This window comes from Aquarana catesbeiana, linkage group LG01 (genome assembly GCF_042186555.1).
Source record: "Aquarana catesbeiana isolate 2022-GZ linkage group LG01, ASM4218655v1, whole genome shotgun sequence".
Lineage (NCBI taxonomy): Eukaryota > Metazoa > Chordata > Amphibia > Anura > Ranidae > Aquarana > Aquarana catesbeiana.
Window position 1 is genome coordinate 356,168,510 of NC_133324.1, and position 24,161 is coordinate 356,192,670.

The 24,161-nt window shown below is 46.0% G+C and overlaps 1 protein-coding gene across 6 annotated transcripts in view; it reads right to left on the reverse strand.

Moving 5' to 3' along the window:
• Positions 1-1,767: 1,767 nt before the first annotated feature.
• SYK (spleen associated tyrosine kinase) overlaps positions 1,768-24,161 on the reverse strand; it is a 231,216-nt gene continuing 208,822 nt past the window's right edge. For all 6 annotated transcript variants that reach the window (XM_073632919.1, XM_073632909.1, XM_073632913.1 and 3 more), the window contains 2 exons: positions 5,723-5,835; positions 1,768-2,186 (listed from right to left, as the gene is read on the reverse strand). In XM_073632919.1, coding sequence (XP_073489020.1) covers positions 2,114-2,186; positions 5,723-5,835 — 186 coding nt within the window. In that variant the 3' untranslated portion in view covers positions 1,768-2,113. The remainder of the gene's footprint in view (positions 2,187-5,722; positions 5,836-24,161) is intronic.

Consider the following 24,161-nt stretch of genomic DNA (forward strand, 5'->3'; position numbering starts at 1 on the left):
TGTTGCTATTAAAAAGTCATTTATTACAAAATAGAGGTAGCAAGGAGAAAAGAAGACCTGGACTGTTGGCAGAAGATTGACCCCTTACTGACCCTATTTAAAAAGTTGAATCTCTTGAATAGATTATTAATGAGTTAGTTCACCTTTACAAAAAACCTGCCTATGCAGGTAAAGGGCACCTGTAGATAAAAACTAACTGTTCAGGAGTGCAGAGGCATGCACTTAGTCTTGCACCCTGTGACCCAGATTCAGCCAAAGCCCGCTGTCAGCTGATGTCACAGAGACAATCCAGGCTCTGCAGGGATCCCGATAATAATGTTGGACCACTGAGCGCACCACTGAGACCCTGAACCAGCCGCTCCTGCCCCCTCCAAGGTCCAGCGCTCCAGTGAGCGCTGGATGGGCAGAGCACACAGCGGTGACTGCCAATCAGTGCTCTGTGCTGAGAGTGGACCAGAGAACAGTGCTATCAGAGGTCTTTGAACCCTCAGTTCTCAGTGTAGAGCCAGTGGGGAACAGCTGCAGCATGGGATTGATGCTGCAGCCATCTAGGTGGGTATAAATGTTTTTGTTTTTTTTCTTGTATCTTGCACTTCTCTTTTAATTATGTGACAAAGTCGCTTTAAATAAAAATGATCAGAGTTTCAATTTCAGTTCTACAACATTTTATTACCCTTAATTGTTTCATTTAAACAATATTGACAAGGGTTAATAAACACTGTAATATGACTTTTCAGTGCAACTTTTGTATAATCAAGGCTGAACATTTTATGTATTGATAGATTACCGGTAGTCTAGAGACTCCATAAACATCGCACAATAAAAATACCTTAGGCTAAATTACACCTCCTGGTATACATTGTGGTATTGGGTGAAATATAGTAAGATATGAAGTTGCAATTGTTATTTCTTTACCTACTTTATATTTGTTATATGTTACTATTCACATAGCATAACTTAAAAAATGAATAGTTACAAATCGTTGCTTATCTTTTTACATGTTGTTTTCCATCAAAATTCCAAGATTAAAAATCCAATTTAGTTCTTCCTTTCTAAAACAAATAAAATTGACCCAAAGACCATTATAGCCTACTTTAGAGAGAGAATTGGGGAAATACAAGTCATGTCAGGATTATTTTAAATTCTTTCTATTGCAGATCTGGCGTGTATTTGCATTATTGAAAAACATCCCTATTTTGTGTTGCATCAAAAATAAAGGTTACAGTGCTTTATAAACAATAGAGTTGCCATATCATGTCTAACTCTTTGGCCTAACTTTCTCTGACAGGCCACAGGTACCCTAGCCCTACATTGGTACTGATACCTCTCCAAGACAAAAGCCCAAAAATGTTGAAGGCACTTTAGAAACAAACTATAGGCTGAGAAAACAGATGCAGGTATAGCGGTCACAGTGAGGAGTTCACTCACAAATTAAAAGAGGAGTCCAACAACAAGTACTCTAGCTCAAATGGCCCCCATCTATGATACATAATACTTAACAAGAGAAGGAGCCAGTAGCTCCAAAATCCATATCGATATCTTTATTACTACATACGAGTAAGTTAAAAAAAGCGAATGCGTTTCGACAGTATAGCCTTGATTACAGGATAATCATATGCTGTTTTCAAGGCTATAGTGCCAAAACGCATTCGTTTTTTAACTTACTCGCATGTAGCAATAAAGATTTCGATATGGATTTTGGAGTTGCCGGCTTCTTCTCTTGTTAAGCAGACTGAGAAAATGTATATGACAAGTGATTTATGTGGCAAACTTGAATAATAGGTTTAATAGACATAATTCATCGAATTTTGAGTACAAGCAAAGCACATTCAGTTTTCCAATATCTTTATTTTAAGTGACCTAATAAAAAACAAAAAGAAATCTTTACAAAATACCCTGTGTTATTTGCAAAAAGGCTTTTTAAACAAATTTCGAATAGCAAAGACGTACCAAACAGCAAGGGATATATACAACATACAGAAAATACGCATTCGGTAAATGAAATTGACATTCTAAAATAAACCAAAAAGAAATGATCTGGTGTTGAAACTGCATCTATTTACTAAAAAAAAAAAAAAAAATAAAAAAAAAAAAAACGATTTGCAGAAGACATTTACTGGGCAATATCGTAGTAATAGTTGCGGAGTTTAAGTTCAACAGTGGAAAATTTAGGGCGTTCTTCAAATCTGAAAAAAATAAATAAAACTTTGTCAAGTAAAAGTATTACAGAGAGACTAATCAATTGTAATATGATTAGTTATACATTCATTGGTAAAGTAGAACTACTGTATAGGAAAACTTTTTTTTTTCATTTTGGATAGAGTAAGGGAGGGTTATAACCCCTGTCAGATTATTTTTCACCATTTGTGTCCTATTCAAACAGGAAGTGAGAGGAAATCCCTGCAAATTACAGGAATTCCTAAGGGAACCCCCAGGTCACCAGTACTAGTGTCCCCATTGGAAGATTTCCCCTCTTACTTTTCTGGGGACGACCCACATTTTGGGATTTTCTTTTCATTTCCACTTTTAATGATAATGGTAAACAGGACGAATAGAGGGGTGAATCTCCCTAATGGGGACTCAGACAGCAGTAAAACCAGATAGGTGTTTTAATCTATCTCCACTCTTTTCAAAACTAAAAAAAAATGTATTTATACTTTAAATAAATACAAAATACCTTTATAAATGTGAAATACTGAATGAAAATAGTATTACAAATAACACACATATATAAATACCCTTCTTCCACCAATAAAAAACACAACGTTGTCTTTTTTATTGGTGAAAGAAGGATATTTATATATATGTGTGATTTTTGATAGTATTTTTATTCAATATTTGACATTTATAAAAATATTTTGTATTTACTTAATTTAACTTGTTGTTTTTGATACACCACATGTGTCCTGTGAAAGTAGCTTCCCTGTGACTGGTATTCTAGTCACCATTATGTCTTTTGTATTAATACATACTGTATGCTGCAGGTACCGCACTAATTTAGTGAGTTGGCATATTTCTACAGTTTAAACTATTTTACCTCTTTATTAGCAATAAAAACTGTCAGGGGTTCTATTTCTTCTCCATTGTATTCATCCCACTGGATATTTCAGGAGATAAAATACCGCATGGTTTTATAAAATAAATACCACATATTTTGGAAAAAATACTGTATACGGTATTTTAGAAGCGTTTTTTGAATTTAAAAAAAAAAAAAATGCTATGAGGTATTTTACCTTGTTTCTTAAAGAAGTAGATACCGCTTTGTTAATGGAGCCCATTGTCTTTTTTTTTTTTTTTAAATTTGTAATATATGTTTTAATGGGTTATTGCTGTTCAGGAGGTAGGTTTGTTGACCCCTATACATAATTGTATGCTATTCTTTGACACTATGGGTTTGATTTACTAAACACGGAGAGTGTAAAATCTGGTGCAGCTGTGCATAGTAGCCAATCAGCTTCTAACTTCAACCTGTTCAATTAAGCTTTGACAAAAAAAAGCTGGAAGCTGATTGGTTTCTATGCACAGCTGCACCAGATTGTGCACTCTCTTGCCTATATGTTACAAATATGTTGTGATTTACATTGCAGATTACTGTCCCCCAATTATTCCTGAAGAAGCAGGCGTTGACTTGAGAAACGTGTCTGGATATTTTGGATATCACAATACATAATTGAATCAAATAATGGAAAGAAGTACTGTGAACAGAGGCGGCTCTCTAATTAGGCAATGTAGGCGATTGCCTAAGGCCTCGCCCCCCCAGGGGCCTTGCCACCGCCTATTTTGCCTAAAGAACCGCCTCTGGCTATCCTCATACTACATCAGTCCCAGGTACAGTCAGCGGAGCTTCGTGCCACCTCATTCAGAGTACAGTCAGTCCGCCTCCTCTCTGCTTTGTAACACCCCGTCCCACCAGGGCACTGCCCAGTCTCCACCCCTTTCAAGAAAACTCCACTGGAACAGCAGGTGTCCTTTTCATCAGAACACCAGCAGACACACACCCAGAGACCGTCAACTGCCCCGCCCCGCCTGCCAGCAAATCCTGTCCGTCCTGCCCACCAGCAAATCCTGTCCGTCCTTTCAGCCGATATCTTGTGCAAGGGCACAGCTAGCACCTCAGCACAGGATCGCGGAGTCCACCCTCCTTCCAGGGCGGGGCTTCCGTGGTGGAAGCGGAGCCAATTCCAGTACGCTGTAGCCTGTCTGTGTGCAGCCGACTGACTAAGCTGTGAGGGGACAGAGCCTTTGCTATGTGTGAGGTACATGGGCTTGGGGGTGGGGGTGTACATGTGACGGGGGGGTGTACATGTGACTGGGGGGGTTGTACATGTGACTGGGGGGCTGTACAGGTGACTGGGGGGGTTGTACATGTGACTGGGGGGGTTGTACAGGTGACTGGGGGGGTTGTACAGGTGACTGGGGGGGTTGTACATGTGACTGGGGGGGTTGTACATGTGACTGGGGGGGTTGTACAGGTGACTGGGGGGGTTGTACATGTGACTGGGGGGTTGTACATGTGACTGGGGGGGTTGTACAGGTGACGGGGGGGTTGTACATGTGACTGGGGGGTTGTACATGTGACTCGGGGGGTTGTACATGTGACTGGGGGGTTGTACATGTGACTGGGGGGGGTTGTGCAGGTGACTGGGGGGGTTGTGCAGGTGACTGGGGGGGGAGTTGTGCAGGTGACTGGGGGGGAGTTGTGCAGGTGACTGGGGGGGGTTGTGCAGGTGACTGGGGGGGTTGTGCAGGTGACTGGGGGGTGGTTGTGCAGGTGACTGGGGGGGGATTGTGCAGGTGACTGGGGGGTGGTTGTGCAGGTGACTGGGGGGGGTTGTGCAGGTGACTGGGGGGGTGTGCAGGTGACTGGGGAGTTGAGAGCACTGACACCAGCGCACAGTACTAAGTATTAATTAAAATGAATTGCATATATTAAGAGCCCTGGTGTCAGTGTGCTCTATCTCAGCCCTGGTGTCAGTGTGCTCTATCTCAGCCCTGGTGTGATGGAGCACACTGACACCAGCGCTGAGATAGAGAGTACTGACACCAGTACTCTTAATATATGCAATTAATTTTTATTGCTTGAATTATTTTTTTTTCCAATTATAGACGTTAATGGGGCCTCAGGTCTAGGTTATGCCTAAGGCCTCACAAAGCCTAGAGCCGCCTCTGACTGTGAATTATTTAATGTAGTTAAATATGAGTACTAAGATATCTGGGGTGTATTGATATATACTAAGTTTATATATGTATGTATATATAACAAGTGTTTTATATTTATTATTTTAATGATAAATAAAACCATGTGATATTACCTAATACAGCGATGTCTTGGTACCTTTAAAGTCTTGTAATTTTTATTTGTTAGGGCTTCTTTACATACAGTATATTCAATTTAAGATACCCTTAATATTATTATTATTTATTGTCCCCCTTTTTTCTTGCTTTGGATTGCTTAATATAAGGCTTATATTTGTCATTGACAGTCAGATTTGACAGCTAGCAGTCTCGGTTCCTATCTGTCAATGCCTGAATGTAGATTACCATTCCCTCAGCACAGGACATCTTGCAGAAGAACATTAAAGATTGTGGGCAGGAAGCTTATAAAATAATTCTATACAGCACAGACCTTTGCTTGTCAACCCACCTGTCTTTGGAAATAATGTACCTGAAATTCCAGTGTCATCTTATTCTTTAGAATGCAAGATAAAAGCTCAATACTCACTTGTAAGTCCAGCATAATTTCATTATTTCATATAATTCAGGTGGACACCTGGGCGGACAATCCAAACGTTTTCCAGTTTCAATCATCTGAGTCACTTCTCCACCTTTCATTCCCTAACAAAGTATATTTTATAAGTTATACACATATTTATGACCTTTCAACTGAACCTGCATATAATGGAAATAGATACTCAGCAAACATATTCTAAAATGGCACCTAGGTCCAATTATTTTATTATTATTATACAGGATTTATATAGCGCCAATAGTTTACGTATCGCTTTACAATATAAAAGGTAGACAATACAGTTATAATACAATAAAATACAAGAGGATTAAGAGGGCCCTGCTCAGAAGAGCTTATAATCTAATAGGATGGGGCAGGTGGTACAATTGGTTGCTTTAAAAAAACATTTCCATACTGAGGGAGATTTACTAAAACTGGATCACTCAGATTCTGGTGCAGCTGTGTATGGTAGCCAATCAGCTTCTAAATTCAGCTTGTTGAATCAAACTTTGACAATTAAACCTGGAAGCTGATTAGTTTCTATGCAGAGTTGCACCAGATTTTGTACTTTCCGGTTCCCCCACTGCCCTCACCTGATGTAGGGCAGTGATCAGTCCTTTATTAAAAGTGAGTATAAGACACTCCACATAAATTTCACTGTATCCTTTCTTATTACCACTAGCTAATAACTGCACCTCCTCAGAGTATATATACTATATAGCAATGTTGGAAGACAATGTCTGCTTTTAAATAAATGATCATTTGATTAACAGTCTGTATGGCAGGGTTCACATATGTGCGAACTGTATGTAGGTTTCCCTGTATCCAATTCGCATGACATTCGAGTGTGCTCAGCTCTCAATGGAGCTGGTTCACACAGGTCCGTGGGCAGTCTCGGTTGTGGTCTGCATTCCAAATGGGTCCTGTGTGTCTTTCGGTTCAGGTACGAATTCAGGCAAAAATTCAGACCTGATTCGCACCTGAACCGGTGAACAGGGACGCACCTGACCCCATGCTGGGAACCGCGGCCGCACATATGTGAAACCGGCCTTAATGACTATTTATCCTATGTCTACAGACACCTTAAAATGTGAAACATACAGGCCAGTTATACAATGCCTTTAAAAAGTATTCATACCCCTTGAAATTGTCCACATTTTGTCACGTTACAACCAAAAACATAAATGTATTTTATTGGGATTTTATGTGACAGACCAACACAAAGTGTCACATAATTGTGAAGTGGAAGGAAATTGATAAATAGTTTTCCAAATTCTTTACAAATAAATATTTGAAAAGTGTGGCATCCATTTGTATTCAGCCCCTTTACTCTGATACCCCTAACTAAAATCTAGTGGAAACAATTGCCTTCAGAAGTCACCTAATTAGTAAATAGAGTCCACCTGTGTGTAAATTAATCTCAGTATAAATACAGCTGTTCTGTGAAATCCTCAGGGGTTTGTTAACCTGTTGCCGCCTGCCCACCGTCATATGACGGCGGAGCGGTGTGGCTCTTGTTCTGGGCCGCGGTCATATGACGACGGCTGATTCACACAGGGCATGCATGCGATCATGGGAACGCAGCCCTGCTCTGTTGGTGCCGCCGTGTCCCCGGGACACAGTGCGTCACTGACAGGGGTGAACAGCCATTAGGCATGGCTGTTCACCATGTGATCGGGCGCGATTACGTCACGGCCGATCACAAAGGGGTATTCCCCGCTTTAGACCGCGCATGTGCGCGATCGGGATCGTGCGGCGCGGTCACGTTGGTGGCGGCGTGTTCCCAGGAACACTGCTCGCCACCGAATAGGGTAAACAGCCAATGGCTGGCGGCTGTTTACCAGGTGATCAGCTGTGATCCATTCACAGCCGATCACTAAATGTAAACAAAGACCAGTTCCTAGCTGTTACCGGCTCTTCTCTCCTCAAACACCGTTACCAGTGTGAGGAGAGAAGAGCCAGGAGCAGTGAGTGACCGATCTATGTGTAGTGTACTGCACCAACACCACAAATAAAAGAGAACCTGTCACATCCCCCCCCCCCCAATTACACCTGTCACCCATCAGTGCCCACAAAGTGCACCTGTCACCCATCAGTGCCCACAAAGTGCACCTGTCACCTATCAGTGCCCACAAACTGCACCTGTCACCCACCAGTGCCCACAAAGTGCACCTGTCACCGTCAGAGACTGCCGTCAGCGGTGCACCTGTCACCCATCAGTGACCGTCATCAGTGACCGCCATCAGTGACCGTCATCAGTGACCCATCCGTGACCCTCATCTGTCACCTATCAGTCCCATAAAGTGCACCATTCACCATCAGAGACTGCCATCAGTGACTGTCACCCGTTACCTGTCACCTGTCACCCACCAGTGACCGTCGCACGTCACCTGCTACCCACCAGTGACCGTCACACGTCACCTGTCACCCATCAGTGACCATCACCTGTCACCGATCACCTGTCGCCCATCAGTGACCACCACCTGTCACCCATCACCTGTCGCCCATCAGTAACCATAATTTGTCACCTGTCGCACAGCCCATCAGAAAAAATGTCCAAAAGATTCTATACAAGTGAGGAGGCGTTTCAGATCCTCTCCATGACTTATGAGAACAGCGGGGAGTTCTCATCAGATTCAAATGCCAAATCCGATTGTGAATCAAATTTAGCATTTGAACCGATCGATAGTAGTGGATCGGCAAACGAATCAGAGGAAGAATGGATCCCCCCTAAAAGAGCACGGCGCTCTGGAAAGCAGGCAGCCACCAGCAATATACCCCAGGATCAAATTCCCAGGCCCAGTATCAGCGCTACTGCCAGCGATAGACCCCAAAACCAAAGGCCCAGTACCACAGCTGCCGCCAGCGAAAGGCCACAAGAAATGCCCAGTACCAGCACTTCTGCATCATGCCCAAATGCCAGCACAGGAACTCCAAGTACCAGCACTGGGGTGCCACATCCCCCAAGAGCCAGGGCCGCTACATATCTCCCAGAGGGTCTTGCCAATCCAACATGGCTGCCTTCTGACTCAGGATCAGCAAGAATTCCCCCTTTCACCGCACAGCCAGGTGTGCAGGCCAATACCCCAAATTTTTCTGAAATTGATTGTTTTAATTTATTTTTGTCCAACACTTTGCTGCAACTCATCGTGGACCAGACCAATTTATATGCCCAGCAGCATATTGCCAACAACCCCCAATCTTCATACGCCCGTCCATTCGAGTGGAAGGATTTGGAGGAGTTCAAAATGTTTATGGGCCTCACCATAAACATGGGGCTTACAAAAAAAATGAAGGACACGCCTATTGGTCCACCAACCCCATTCACCACATGCCCATTTATTCTTCTGTAATGTCCAGGTCCCGATACGAGATGATAATGTGCTTTCTTCATTTCAGTGACAACACCCAGTGCCCTCCCCGCAATCATCCAAATTATGATAAATTATATAAAATTCGCCCACTCATTAATTTCTTTTCCCAACGATTTGCAGAGCTCTATGTCCCCGATAAGCATATATGTGTAGATGAGTCCCTGGTACCCTTTTCAGGCTGGCTAGGAATAAAACAATACATTCCTAGCAAAAGGGCCAAATACGGAGTGAAATTTTATAAGCTTTGCGAGAGAGTCACGGGATATCTGTATGGGTTCCGCATATACGAAAGAAGAGATTTCCAGCTCCAGCCCCCTGAGTGCCCAGCCTACATAAAATTGTATGGGACCTGGCCTGCCCACTGCTGAAGAAAGGTTACCACATATACCTGGATAACTTCTATACAAGCCTGCCCCTTTTCAAACGCCTATACCTCGCACAAACCCTGGCCTGTGGAACCTCCAGAAAGAATAGGAAGGGCTTCCCACAAGCCATAGTAAATAGGGGAGAAAGAGCAACTTTGAGATGCAACGAAGTGCTGGCCTTGAGGTGGAAGGATACCAGGAATGTGTACATGATATCCACCATCCATGACGACACTACAGTTGAAGTTCAGAGAAGACGAGGTCCCATTGTAAAGCCAAAATGTGTACAAGATTACAATCTGTACATGGGGGGGTTGGATTTCAATGACCAAATGCTTCAATTTAGCAATAAGGAGGTCCCGTTTCTGGTACAAGAAAGTAGCACTCTATTTAATTCATTTGGCCATTTATAATGCCTACATAATTTACAACAAATCCACCGAAAGCCCTGCCCACTTCCTAAAATTAATTGAAGAAGATGTCACGTCCCTCATCTACCATCAAAGACCCTCCCCCCCCCCCAGAAAACCTTCGCTCTGATGCTGTTAGCCGACTTCATGAACACCACTTCCCGGACCACATTCCACCATCTGAAGCAGGCCGAAGACGCCAAAAAAGATGTCGAGTATGCAGCAGTAAAGGATTTCGAAGAGATACCAGCTACCATTGTCTCCAGTGTCCCCTTGAACCCATCTTTTGCATTGGTGAATGCTTCAGACTATATCACACATCCCTAAAATATTAGCCCATATTCTTAACCATTTCCCCATTTTCATCATCTGTGCTGACCATTTCCCATGCTTCCTCAAATAACCATGCCACTGCCTTCTACGTGGACTGACCCTGGCCTGTTTTTTGACTATGCCTCTGCCAACCGTTTGGACTGCTTACATGTGAACTGACCCAGGCCTGTTTTACCAACTACGCTTCTGCCTACTGTTTGGACTGCTTACATGTGAACTGACCATGGCCTGTTTTACCAACTATGCTTCTGCCCACCACTTGGACTGCTTGCACGTTATCTGACCCTGGCCTGTTTTATGGACTATGCTTTTGCCTACCACTTGGACTGATCTGTTGCCCTGCTACTGTAGGACACAGGGGTCTCACATGTGAGGGGCTCCAGAAATGTTTTTCCGGATGGAGAAAACAATTTTTTTTTGTTGTCTCCGGGTTTTGTAATTTCCAGATTAGGGTCTGGAGTCCGAAGGCTTCATAGAGATTTGGGTGGGTCGAAGCCTCTACCCCTGTGCCCCTGTGCACAGGTCTTACCTGATTGTGGCCCTCAGCCTGCTGCTGACTTACTGCCGCCATCCCCCTGCCTGCAGCATAAACTGACCACACCTCTGCCTGCTAAGGGCTGGAGAGCGGTACAATAATGAGTGCAGGGAGGTAACGGTGTACCAGGACCAATATTATGCCTGTGCTGGCTGTCTCTGCCTGGACAATTTCTATGGACAAATGCTTTGGCTGTGCTGACGATATCCTTCTGCTGACTATAGACAATATTCCTGCCTGCTGCCTGGATAATTACTATTGTTGCTAAGCACATCCCTACCTGCTGCCTGCTGCCTGCTGCCTGCACCAATTCTCTCCTCTGGGGACACTACTAAAACCACAGGTAATACTTTTTTTTTTACCCTTTCCTCAATAGAATTTATTTTGGAATGTAATTTTTGGTATGTAAATGCTATGTGTTAGAAATATAAGGGCCTTCAAAAAAAATAGGTTGTCAGGAAATTAGATGTGTAATTTATGCTTGTAGAACGCCTGAAGGTGCAACTTCAGTCGTGGGCCTCTGTATGTGGTCAGGCCATGTAAAAGTCTGACACATGTGGTATTGCCATACTCAGGAGGAGTAGCAGAATGTATTTTGGGTAGTCATTTTTGCTATGTACATGCTATGTGTTGAAAATATCTTAAAAATTGACAACTTTGTGAGAAAAAAATGCATTTTCTTTTTTTTCCACATTTTCCAAAAACTTCTGGAAAAAAATGAACCGTTCAAAAGACTCATTATGCCTCATAGATTATACATTTGGGTGTCTGCTTTCCAAAATGGGGTTATTTTGAGGACGTTTCCATTGTCCTGGTGCTCCAGGGCCTTCAAAATTGTAATAGGTGGTTGAGAAATGAGATGTGTAATGTATGCTTGTAGAACGTCTGAAGGTGCTACTTCACTGGTGGGCCTCTGTATGTGGTCAGGCTGTGTAAAAGTCTGACACATGTGGTATCGCCATACTCAGGAGGAGTAGCAGAATGTATTTTGGGTAGTCATTTTTGCTGAGTACATGCTATGTGTTGAAAATATCTTAAAAATTGACAACTTTGTGGAAAAAAATGCGTTTTCATTTTTTTTCCACATTTTCCAAAAACGTCTGGAAAAAAATGAACTGTTCAAAAGACTCATTATGCCTCATAGATTATACGTTGGGGTGTCTGCTTTCCAAAATGGGGTAATTTTGTGGGCGTTTCCATTGTCCTGGGGCTCCAGGGCCTTCAAAACTGTAATAGGTGGTTGAGAAATGAGATGTGTAATTTATGCTTGTAGAACGCCTGAAGGTGCTACTTCCCTGGCGGGCCTCTGTATGTGGCCAGGCTGTGTAAAAGTCTCACACATGTGGTATCATCATACTCAGGAGGAGTAGCAGAATGTATTTTGGGGTGTCATTTTTGCTATGTACATGCTATGTGTTGGAAATATCTTAAAAATGGACAACTTTGTGGGAAAAAAATGCGTTTTCATTTTTTTCCCACATTTTCCAAAAACTTCTGGAAAAAAATGAACAGTTCAAAAGACTCATTATGCCTCATAGATTATACGTTGGGGTGTCTGATTTCCAAAATGGGGTCATTTTGTGGGTATTTATACTTTCCTTGCTTGTTATTGTCTCAAGAAATGAGATTGGTCTTCAGTACATCAGGTGTGATCAGGTGTGATCATGTGTGATCAGGTGTGATCAATTTTCAATGATTTGCACCATAGCTTTTAGACTTTATAACTTTCACAAAAACCAAATAATATACAATAATTAGGGTTATTTTTACCAAAGATATGTAGTCGCATAAATTTTGGCCAAAATTTATTAAGAAATATTACTAATTTGCAAAATTTTATGACAGAAACAAAGAAAAAGGCATTTTCTCACCAAATTTTTAGTCTTTTTTATTTATAGCACAAAAAATAAAAAAACCCACTAGTGATTAAATACCACCAAAAGAAAGCTCTATTTGTGTGAAAAAAAGGACGCAAAATTCATTTGGGTACAGTGTTGCATGACTGAGTAATTGTCATTCAAATTGTGAGAGCACTGAAAGCTGAAAATTGGTCTTGGCAGGAAGGGCCAAAGAACACACGGGACAGGTCAAGGATAAAGTTGTAGAGATGTTTAAGGGTTAGGTTATAAAAAAATATCCCAAGCTTTGAACATCTCATTCTGTTCAATCCATCATCCGAAAATGGAAAGAGTATGGCACAACTGCAAACCTACCAAGACATGGCTGTCCACCTAAACTGACAGGCTGGGCAAGGAGAGCATAAATCAGAGAAGCAGCCAAGAAGCCCATAGTAACTCTGGAGGAGCTGCAGAGATCCAAACCTCAGGTGGGAGAATCTGTTCACAGGACAACTATTAGTTGTGCACGCCACAAATCTGGCCTTTAAAGAAGAGTAGGAAGAAGAAAGCCATTGTTGAAAAAAGCCAGAGGAAGTCCCGTTTGCGTTGAAGCCATGTGGGGGAGCAAACATGTGGAAGAAGGTGCTCTGGTCAGAAGAGACAAAAATTTAACTTTTTGGCCTAAAAGCAAAATGCTATGTGTGGTGTAAAACTAATACTGCACATCACCCTGAACACGTCATTCCCACCGTGGAACATGGTGGTGGTAGCATCATGTTGTGGGGATGCTATTCTTCAGGAGGGACAGGGAAGCTGGTCAGGTTTGATGGGAAGATGGATGGAGCCAAATACAGGGCAATCTTAGAAGAAAAATAGGGATGAGCCGAACACCCCCCCCCCCCCCGTTCGGTTCGCACCAGAACTTGCGAACAGGCAAAAAATTTGTGCGAACACCGTTAAAGTCTATGGGACACGAACATGAAAAATCAAAAGTGCTAATTTTTAAGGGGAACCCCGCATCAAATTTTTAAAAAAAATGACGCTGGGGTCCGCTAGGCCCCCAGGCACTATTTACTGTGAACATCAGTATATATACTATACGACCTGCCCTATATACTCTGCAGAAAAATTGGGCCTTAGGTGTTGGTGGTGCCAGAACACTGTAACCCCTCACAGTTGCTCTTGTTGGGTGCAGGAACAGGCCCTGCTGTGAAATATTATATCAAAAATTGTAATTACATGCCCCTGTTAAACAGGGGCAAAAAAATTGGGCCTTGGGTGGTGGTGCCACAACACTGCAACCCCTCACAGATACTCTTGTTGGGCACAGGAACGGGCCCTGTTTAACTATTATTTCAAAAATTTTAATTATATGCCCCTGTTAAACAGGGGCAGAAAAATTTGGCTTTCGGTGGTGGTGCCGCAACACTGTAATCCCTCGCAGATACTCTTGTTGGGCGCAGGAAAGAGCCCTGCTTATCTATTATTTCAAAAATTGTAATTACATGCCCCTGTTAAACAGGGGCTGAAAAACTGAGCCTTGGGTGGTGGTGGTGGTGGTGGTGGTGCCACAACACTGTAACCCCTCACAGTTACTCTTGTTAGGAGCGGGCCCTGCTGTGAAATATTATATCAAAAGTTGGAATTACATTAAACAGGGGCAAAAAAATTGGGCCTTGGGTTGTGGTGGTGGTGCCCTAAACCAAAAATAGTTTTAGAAGCTAGCATCATCAAGATTGAGGAGGAATAGGATAGTTAGCATAGGCAGTCTTCAAGGGATCCCAGATCCATAGCAAATTCAATCAGTTACATCAGCATCAGGTGCTTGATAGTTGCTGATCCAAGACTAATTAACTTTTATGAATGTGAGCCTATCAACGGAGTCTGTGGACAGGCGCACTCTTTGATCTGTTACAAACCCTCCAGCAGCACTGAATGTGCGTTCAGAAAGCATGCTGGATGCAGGACAGGCCAGTAGCTCGATTGCATATTGAGCAAGTTCTGGCCAGTGGTCCATCCTCAAGACCCAGTAACCCAGTGGATGCTCTGTCGGAAAGACCTCCAAGTCTACTCTTGCCCCTAGATATTCCTGCAGCATATAATGCAGATGCAGGCGATGGTTGATTGAACCGATCAGACCTTGGCGCTGAGGACTGAAAAATTGTTTAAATGTCAGTCGGCCACCTTCTCCACCGCTCTTTCTCTGACTGAACGAAGCCTTGGCAACACGTTGTCCAGCACCTGGAAATGGTAACCTCCCACGGTCTGGAAATGCGTTACACAAACCTTTCTTCAAGGACTCCTAAAGATGTTTCATCCTCTGCGAAGGCAGGATGAGTTCTGCAAATTTACCCTTGTAACTTGGATCAATAAGGGTTGCCAGCCAGTAATGATCCCTCTCCTTGATACCATGAATCCTAGGGTCCTTTCGCAGGATTTGCAGAATCAGGGAGGCCATGCAGCGTAAGTTTGCAGAGGCATTAGATTCTGAGTTCTCTGGGTCACTCAGGATCACATTATCCGTAGCTACCTCCTCCCAGCCATGTACAACTCCTTGGGTTTCTGGGGACTGAAAACCATCCCTTGAAGACTTCTGCTGAGTGTTATCCTCTACATCCATGCTGACATAATCCTCCTCCTCGTCTTCCTGTGTGTTTGGTCAGCCCGCAGGAATGCTATCTGGATAAAGGGGCCTTGAGAGGAAAGGAAGGACGCACCAACTAGAAATAAAGCGTTTCTGGATCTACTGATTACCAACAATACAGACCTGATCACGCATGTGGAAATATGGGGCAATTTAGGAAACAGCGATCACAGGTCAATTGGCTTCAGTATAAATCACACAAATAGGAAACATAAGGGGAATACAAAGACACTAAATTTCAAAAGAGCCAACTTCCCTAAACTACGAACCTTGTTAGAAGGCATGAATTGGGATAAAATCTTAGGAACAAAGAACACGGAGGAGAGATCGGTTTGCTTTAACCTCTTAAGCCCCGGATCATTTTGCTGGCCAAAGACCAGAGCACTTTTTGTGATTCGGCACTGCGTCGCTTTAACTGACAAATGCGCAGTCATGCGACGTGGCTCCCAAACAAAATTGACATCCTTTTTTTCCCACAAATAGAGCTTTCTTTTGGTGGTATTTGATTTCCCCCGCGGTTTTTATTTTTTGCGCTATAAACAAAAAAAGAGTGACAATTTTGAAAAAAAACTCTTTTTTTTTTACATTTTGCTATAATAAATATCCCCCAAAAATATATAAAAAAACATTTTTTTCCCTCAGTTTACGTATTCTTCTACATATTTTTGGTAAAAAAAAAATCGCAATAAGCGTTTATTGATTAATTTGCGCAAAAGTTATAGGGTTTACAAAATAGGGGATAGTTTTATGGAATTTTTATTAATAATTTTTTTTTACTAGTACTGGCAGTGATCAGCGATTTTTATCATGACTGTGACATTATGGCAGACACATTGGACATTTTTGATACATTTTTGGGACCATTGTCATTTATACAGCAATCAGTGCTATACAAATGCACTGATTCCTGTGTAAATGACACTGGCAGTAAAGGGGTTAACCACTAGGGGCAGCGTAAGGGTTAAGTATGTCCTGGGGAGTGATTCTAACTGGCTACGTGTGATACGTCACTGATCTCTGCTCCTGATCACAGGGAACAGAGATCAGTGACACTGTCACTAGGCAGAACGGCGAGATGCTTGTATTCCGCGGCAATCGAGTCTGCAGTACCCGCGACCGGACTCACGGAGGTCCCGGCTGGCGCGTGCGCGTGATGGCATGGTGGCAAATTTAAAGGGCATACAGGTACGCCCATTTGCCCAGCCGTGCCATTCTGCCGACGTACATCGGCGTGCGCCGGTCGGGAATCGGTTAAGAGCATATTAAGTAAGGGCATTAGCCAATGCATGCCATTGGGTAATAAATTTAAAGGAGCGAATAAAAGTTCTGGATGGCTTAACTCGAAAGTAAAAATGCATATAAAAGCAAAGGAGAAGGCCTTCAAAAAATACAAGGTTGAGGGATCATCATCAGCATTCAGACTTTATGAAGAATGCAACAAGAAATGTAAGGGTGCAATTAGGGCGGCTAAGATAGAACACGAAAAAAACATAGCAGGGGAGAGCGAAAAAAATCCCAAGAAATTCTTAAAGTATGTAAACAGTAAAAAATGGAGGACAGACCATATTGGCCCCATAAAGAATGAGGAAGGACATCTGGTTACAAAGGATGGGGAGATGGTGAAGTTATTAAATTTATTCTTCTCCTCAGTCTTCACAAGGGAATCGGGGGGCTTCAGTAACCAAAACTGCAGTGTTTATCCTTATGACACATCACAGGAAGCACCTCCATGGTTAACAGAGGACAGAATTAAAATTAGATTTGGGAAACTTAACATTAATAAATCACCGGGACCTGATGGCTTGAAATCCGAGGGTACTTAGGGAACTCAGTCAAGTAATTGCCAGACCATTGTTCCTAATTTTTACTGACAGTCTACTGACTGAAATGGTACCAGGTGAAAAGACAATGTAGCACCAATATTTAAAAAGGGCCCAAAATACATCCCTAGGAATTACAGACCAGTTAACCTAACATCAATAATATGCAAGCTCTTGGAGGGGATGATAAGGGACTATATACAAGATTTTATTAACAAGAACAGTAATCAGTAATCAGCATGGATTCATGAAGAATCATTCTTGCCAAACCAATCTATTAACCTTCTATGAGGAGGTGAGTTGCCATCTAGATAAAGGAAGGCCCGTAGACGTGGTGTATCTGGATTTTGCAAAAGCATTTGACACAGTTCCCCATAAACGTTTACTGTACAAAATAAGGTCAGTTGGCATGGACCATAGAGTGAGTACATGGATTGAAAACTGGCTATAAGGACGGGTTCAGAGGGTGGTGATAAATGGGGAGTACTCAGAATAGTCAGAGGTGGGTAGTGGAGTCCCCCAGGGTTCTGTGCTGGGACCAATCCTATTTATTTTGTTCATAAACGACCTGGAGGATGGGGTAAATAGTTCAATCTCTGTATTTGCGGACGATACTAAGCTAAGCAGGGCAATAACTTCTCCACAGGATGTGGAAACCTTACAAAAAGATCTGAACAAATTAAAGGAGTGGGCAACTACATGGCAAATGAGGTTTAATGTAGAAAAGTGTAAAATAATGCATTTGGGTGGCAAAAATATGAATGCAATCTATACACTGGGGGGAGAACCTCTAGGATGGAAAAGGACCTGGGTGTCCTAGTAGATGGTAGGCTCAGCAATGGCATGCAATGCCAAGCTGCTGCTAACAAAGCAAACAGAAATTTGGCATGCATTAAAAAGGGATCAACTCCAGAGATAAAATGATAATTCTCCCACTCTACAAGACTCTGGTCCGGCCGCAACTGGAGTATGCTGTACAGTTCTGGGCACCGGTCCTCAGGAAGGATGTATCGGAAATGGGGCAAGTACAAAGAAGGGCAATTAAGCTAATAAAGGGTCTGGAGGATATTAGTTATGATGAAAGGTTGCGAGCACTGAACTTATTCTCTCTGGAGAAGAGACGCTTGAGAGGGGATATGATTTCAATTTATAAATACTGTACTGGTGACCCCACAATAGGGATAAAACTTTTTCGTAGAAGGGAGTTTAACAAGACACGTGGCCACTCATTAAAATTAGAAGAAAAGAGGTTTAACCTTAAACTACGTAGAGGGTTCTTTACTGTAAGAGCGGCAAAGATGTGGAATTCCCTTCCACAGGCGGTGGTCTCATCAGGGAGCATCGATGGTTTAACAAAACTATTAGATAAGCACCTGAACATACAGGGATATACAATTTAATATTGACATTTAATCACACGCATAGGTTGGACTTGATGGACTTGTGTCTTTTTTCAACCTCACCTACTATGTAACTATGGAAGTCCTCCTCTTCATCCTGCTGTTCTGTCTCAAGTGCCCTGTCCGTGTTTCCACAAAGCATGTGCTCCAGCAGGAAGACTAGAGGGAGAGTGTCAGTGATGCATGCATTGTCGCTGCTCACCATCCTTGTGGCCTCCTCAAATGGTGACAGGACAGTACATGCATCCTTGATCAGTAGCCACTGGTGTGGCAAAAAGAAGCCAAGCTCCCCTGACCCTGTTCTGGTGCCATACTCACACAGGTACTCATTGATGGCCTTCTGCTGTGTGTGCAGCCGCTGCAGCATTACCAATGTTGAGTTCGACCTGGTGGACGTGTTACAAATGAGGCGGTTGGTGGGCAGGTTGCATTCCCTTTCAATGTCAGCCAGCCGAGCACTGGCATTGTATGACCGGCGGAAATGACCACAGACCTTTATGGCCTGCCTCAGGAGATCTTGTAAGCCAGGGTACCTGGTCAAGAACCGCTGCACCACCAAATTCAGGATGTGTTCCAAACATGGAACATGGGTCAAGTGTCCCTGTCGGAGGGCGGAGAGAAGGTTGGTGCCATTGTCGCCTACAACCATTCCTGGCTGAAGCTGGCATGGCGTCAACCACCCCTGAGCCTGCTCCTACAGAGCTGACAGAATCTCTGCCCCAGTGTTGCTCCTCCTGTCCCCTAGGCAGAACAACCCAAGCACTGCATGGCATCTTTTAGCCTGACTGCTTGTGTAGCCCCTTGAACGCTTGTGGAGCACTGCTGGTTCAGAGGACAAACCTGCAAAAGAGTCCATAGAGGAAGAAGAAGAGGAGGGGGTGGAGGAGAGAGCTGTGGCAGAATCACCACTAACATTTTGGAGGCGTGGTGGTGGAACAAGCTCCAACAACACTGAACCCTGTCCTGCATCCTTCCCAGCTGCCAGCAGAGTTACCCAGAGCACTGTGAAGGAAAGGTAACGTTCCTGCCCATGCCTGCTGGACCATGAGTCAGTGGTAATATGAACCTTACTGCTGACTGTCCAACAAGGCCAAAACATTACCTTCCACACAGGGCCGGATTTCCCACAAGGCCATCGAGGCCAGGCCTCGGGGCGGCAGTGGTACAGGGGCGGCGCCGCGGCCGCCCACAGACTATTTTTTTTTTTACTCGGAGGATGGGGCACGGCCGCAGCGGGGTGTGTCATCAGAAAGCCACTACACTGTGGCATTCTGGGAGCTGTAGTCCAGGCGAGCGCCCTGTGATTGGCCGAACAGGGTCATGTGCGGGCGGCCGTCATGGGCACATTTGATTGGCCCAGGGGAGCTGGTCACTGTGGAGGCGGGGCTGGTCTGTGGGTGATCGCGACCACTTGCTGCGGCAATCCCGCCTCTCTGCCTGGTGTGCTGTATGTCTTCTGAGGTCTCTATCATCTACCCCCGCACAGTCAGTGTACCCTCTCTCTATGCCCCGCCCCTCTCAGTCAGCCTGTCCCTCTCTCTATGCCCCGCCCCTCTCGGTCAGCCCGCCCCTCTCTGTCAGTGCCCTCCCCTCTGTCAACCCCCCTCTATCAGCCCACCCTTCTGTCAGCCCCTCCTCTCTGTCAGTGCCCCCCTCTCAGTGCCCTCCCCTCTCTGTCAGTGCCCCCCCTCTCTCTGTCAGTGCCCCCCTCTCAGTGCCCTCCCCTCTCTGTCAGTGCCCCCCTCTCTCTGTCAGTGCCCCCCTCTCTCTGTCAGTGCCCCCCTCTCTGTCAGTGCCCCCCTCTCTGTCAGTGCCCCCCTCTCTCTGTCAGTGCTCCCCCCTCTCTGTCAGTGCCCCCCCTCTCTCTGTCAGTGCCCTCCCCTCTCTGTCAGTGCCCTCCCCTCTGTCAGTGCCCCCTCTCTCTGTCAGTGCCCCCCTCTCTCTGTCAGTGCCCCCCCTCTCTCTGTCAGTGCCCTCCCCTCTCTGTCAGTGCCCCCCTCTCTCTGTCAGTGCCCCCCCTCTCTCTGTCAGTTCCCCCTCTCTCTCTGTCAGTGCCCTCCCCTCTCTGTCAGTGCCCCCCCTCTCTGTCAGTGCCCCCCTCTCTCTGTCAGTGCCCCCCTCTCTGTCAGTGCCCCCCCTCTCTGTCAGTGCCCCCCTCTCTCTGTCAGTGCCCCCCTCTCTCTGTCAGTGCCCCCCCTCTCTGTCAGTGCCCCCCCTCTCTGTCAGTGCCCCCCCTCTGTCAGTGCCCCCCCTCTCTGTCAGTGCCCCCCTCTCTCTGTCAGTGCCCCCCTCTCTCTGTCAGTGCCCCCCTCTCTCTGTCAGTGCCCCCTCTCTCTGTCAGTGCCCTCCCCTCTCTGTCAGTGCCCTCCCCTCTCTGTCAGTGCCCTCCCCTCTCTCTGTCAGTGCCCTCCCCTCTCTCTGTCAGAGCCCTCCCCTCTCTCTGTCAGAGCCCTCCCCTCTCTCTGTCAGTGCCCTCCCCTCTCTCTGTCAGTGCCCTCCCCTCTCTGTCAGTGCCCTCTCCTCTCCTCTCTGTCAGTGCCCTCTCCTCTCTGTCAGTGCCCACCCCCTCTCTATCAGTGCCCTCCCCTCTCTGTCAGTGCCCTCTCCTCTCTGTCAGTGCCCACCCCCTCTCTGTCAGTGCCCCCCATCTCTGTCAGTGCCCCCCCCCTCTGTCAGCCCCCCCTCTCTGTCAGCCGCAGCAGAGTGCACCATGCCAGCCAGCCACCCACTGACCTACAGCAGGGAGCCAGGCCAGCCTCCCGCAGCAGTGTGCACCGTGCCAGCCACCCACCCACCCACTGACCCACAGCAGAAAACCAGCCAGCCACAACAGGAGCCACCCACGGTGACCCACCCACACCAGGGAGCCAGAGGACAGAGGACGTGGGAGTCACTGGAACCAGCCACAGAGGACGTGGGAGTCAGCCACCAACAGGAGCCAGCCAGCCACAAACAGCAGCCAGCCATAAAGGACGCGGGAGCCAGCCAGCCACAAAGGACACAGGAGCCAGCCAGCCACAAAGGACACAGGAGCCAGCCAGCCACCAACAGGAGCCAGCCACAGAGGACGCGGGAGCCAGCCAGCCACAGAGGACGCGGGAGCCAGCCAGCCGCAGAGGACGCGGGAGCCAGCCAGCCACAGAGGACGCGGGAGCCAACCAGCCACAGAGGACGCGGGAGCCAGCCAGCCACAGAGGACGCGGGAGCCAACCAGCCACAGAGGACGCGGGAGCCAGCCAGCCACAGAGGACGCGGGAGCCAACCAGCCACAGAGGACGCGGGAGTCAGCAACATCTGCAGTACCCATAGTTAAGGTAAGAGGAGCGCTACACAGTGCCAATTTTATTTTTACTTTGTGAGAGGTTGGTGCAGGGGTGAGAGTCATGGCACAAGGAGTGTGTCCCATGAGGAGCAGAGTGAATGAAGGTGTTCACTGTACACTCTGTTAGATAGAGGCCCCCTCCAGGTCCCATTATTCTCCTTTTCAGTCTCTAATGGGACCTGGTGGGGACTCTTTCTAACAGATTCTATAATGGACACTGAATGGGCCTCTGTTAGAGAGACCCCCCTCCAGGTCCCATTAGACTCCTTTTGAAGTCTCCAATGGGTCCTGGAGGGGGTCTCTCTCTAACAGAGACTTTCTAATGGACACTGTTAGAGAGAGACCCCCCTCCAGGTCCCATTAGACTCTGTTGTAGTCTCTAATGGGGCCTGGAAGGGACACTTTCTAACAGCAGGGAGCCAGGCCAGCTACCTGCAGCAGGGTGCACTGTGCCTGCCAGCCACCCACCCACTGACCCACAGCAGGGAGCCTACTGGCCGCTAGCCATGGCATGTGTGTTCCGCTGGCCTGTGGGTCTTGCTGGCCATGGCCAGCTCCCAGCAGGATCAAGAGGCCATGACCAGCTCACAGCAGGACCCACAGTGTTGAGGGCTATTTTTAGACTACTAGGTGGGCACTGGCCTGGGGCAGGGTAAATAGGGTGTATGGGGGGGTAGATGGTATGTGGGGTTCAGCTGCGGGTGTCAGGGTCTCTCACCTCAGCGATGGCAGCTGCCTGTGCCAGCTCAGCAGGTCCCTGCGCTGATAGGCACTGGTGAGGCTGCCCCGATGGGCACTGGTGGTGAGCTGATTTGGTGGTTCAGTGGGCCACTTGACTGGACTTGCCCCCCAGGCATAAGGCTGCCAGCCCTGCCCTGTCGGCCGCCCCCCCTCCGCACTAACATAGCAGCATGGCAGGTCCATGCCTTCTCTAATATCACTGCACTGCCCCCTCCCCACACTGCCTTTCTTATTCACACAAAACATGAAGCGCGGCCGCTCTGGACAACGGGCAGGACTTTTTAAGTTAAGAAGTGGGTGATTGGTTGCTAGCCAGCAATAAATCACTCACTTTTAACGTGAAAAGTCCCGCCCGTTGTCCAGAGCGGCCAGGCTCCATGTCTTGTGTGAATAAGGTAGGGTTCTTTGGGGAGGGGGGAGTGCTGTGCTGTAAAGAAGTTTGATATTAAGGGAGGACTGTGATGGGGGTCAGTCTGTGATTTGGGGGGTCAGTCTGTGATTTGGGGGGTCAGTCTTTGATAGGGAGTCTGTGATGGGTCAGGACCAGTTTGTGATGGGGGTCAGTCTGTGATGGGGGGGCAGTCTATGATGGGGGCTCTGCTATGGGTCAGGTCAGTCTGTGATGGGGGGGTCAGTCTGTAATGAGGGGTCTGTGATTTGGGGGGTCAGTCTGTGATGGGAGAGGTCAGTCTGTGATGGGTCAGTCTGTAATGGGGGTCTGTGATGGTGGTCAGTCTGTAATGAGGGGTCTGTGATTTGGGGGGTCAGTCTGTGATGGGGGGGTCAGCCTGTGATGGGTCAGTCTGTAATGAGGGTCTGTGATGGGGGTTTGTGATGAGGCAGGGGGGATGTGACGTAAGGGGGGGGGCTAAGGACACTGATGTAAAAGGGGGTCGTGATGTAAAAGGGGGTATGTGATGTAAAGGGGGGACTGAGGACACTGATGCAAAAGGGGGTCTGTGATGTGATGTGAAGGGGGGACTGAAGACACTGATGTAAAAGGGTGTCTGTGATTTCTGCACTGGCAAAACACAGGTCTCTGCAAGGGCAATGGAAAACAATTGTTTTCTATGTGTCCTGTTCACACTGCAACAGCGCCACTGCGTGCTGAGCAGTGTGGTGCAAAATGCATACTGTTTCTATGCACTGCAACTGAGCTGTGGTGCATAAAAATGAATGAAATGTATTTGCATAAAGAACTATTTACGATCATCTTTGGGTCAAGAAAGACTGAACAGTTTAGCTTTACTTGCCATTGAGTCAGAACTTTTAAATACTTTGTCCTACGAAGATATTATCGATGAGTTTGCCAAAAGAAAAGTTAGAACTAAAAAATTGTAGGGAGTTTCTTACTGCTCTAATCTTTAAAAGGTATTTTCTGCATTACAGAGTATTTTCAGTCTGTACAATTAAAGCCAGTTATTTTCAGTGTTCTCATGTGTGGAGATATGTTTTTAATTGATCTATTGTAGCAGTCATCGATAAAGGACGAGAATGGTGGTGTGTGTGTGTGTGGGGGGGGGGGGCGGCATTGAAGGACCCGGCCTTGGGGTGGCAAAGGGAGTAAATCCGGGCCTGCTTCCACATGTCGGTAGAGAGCTGGAATAACCTTCCGTGAAAAGAAATGGAGTTTTGGAACCTGTTACTGGTT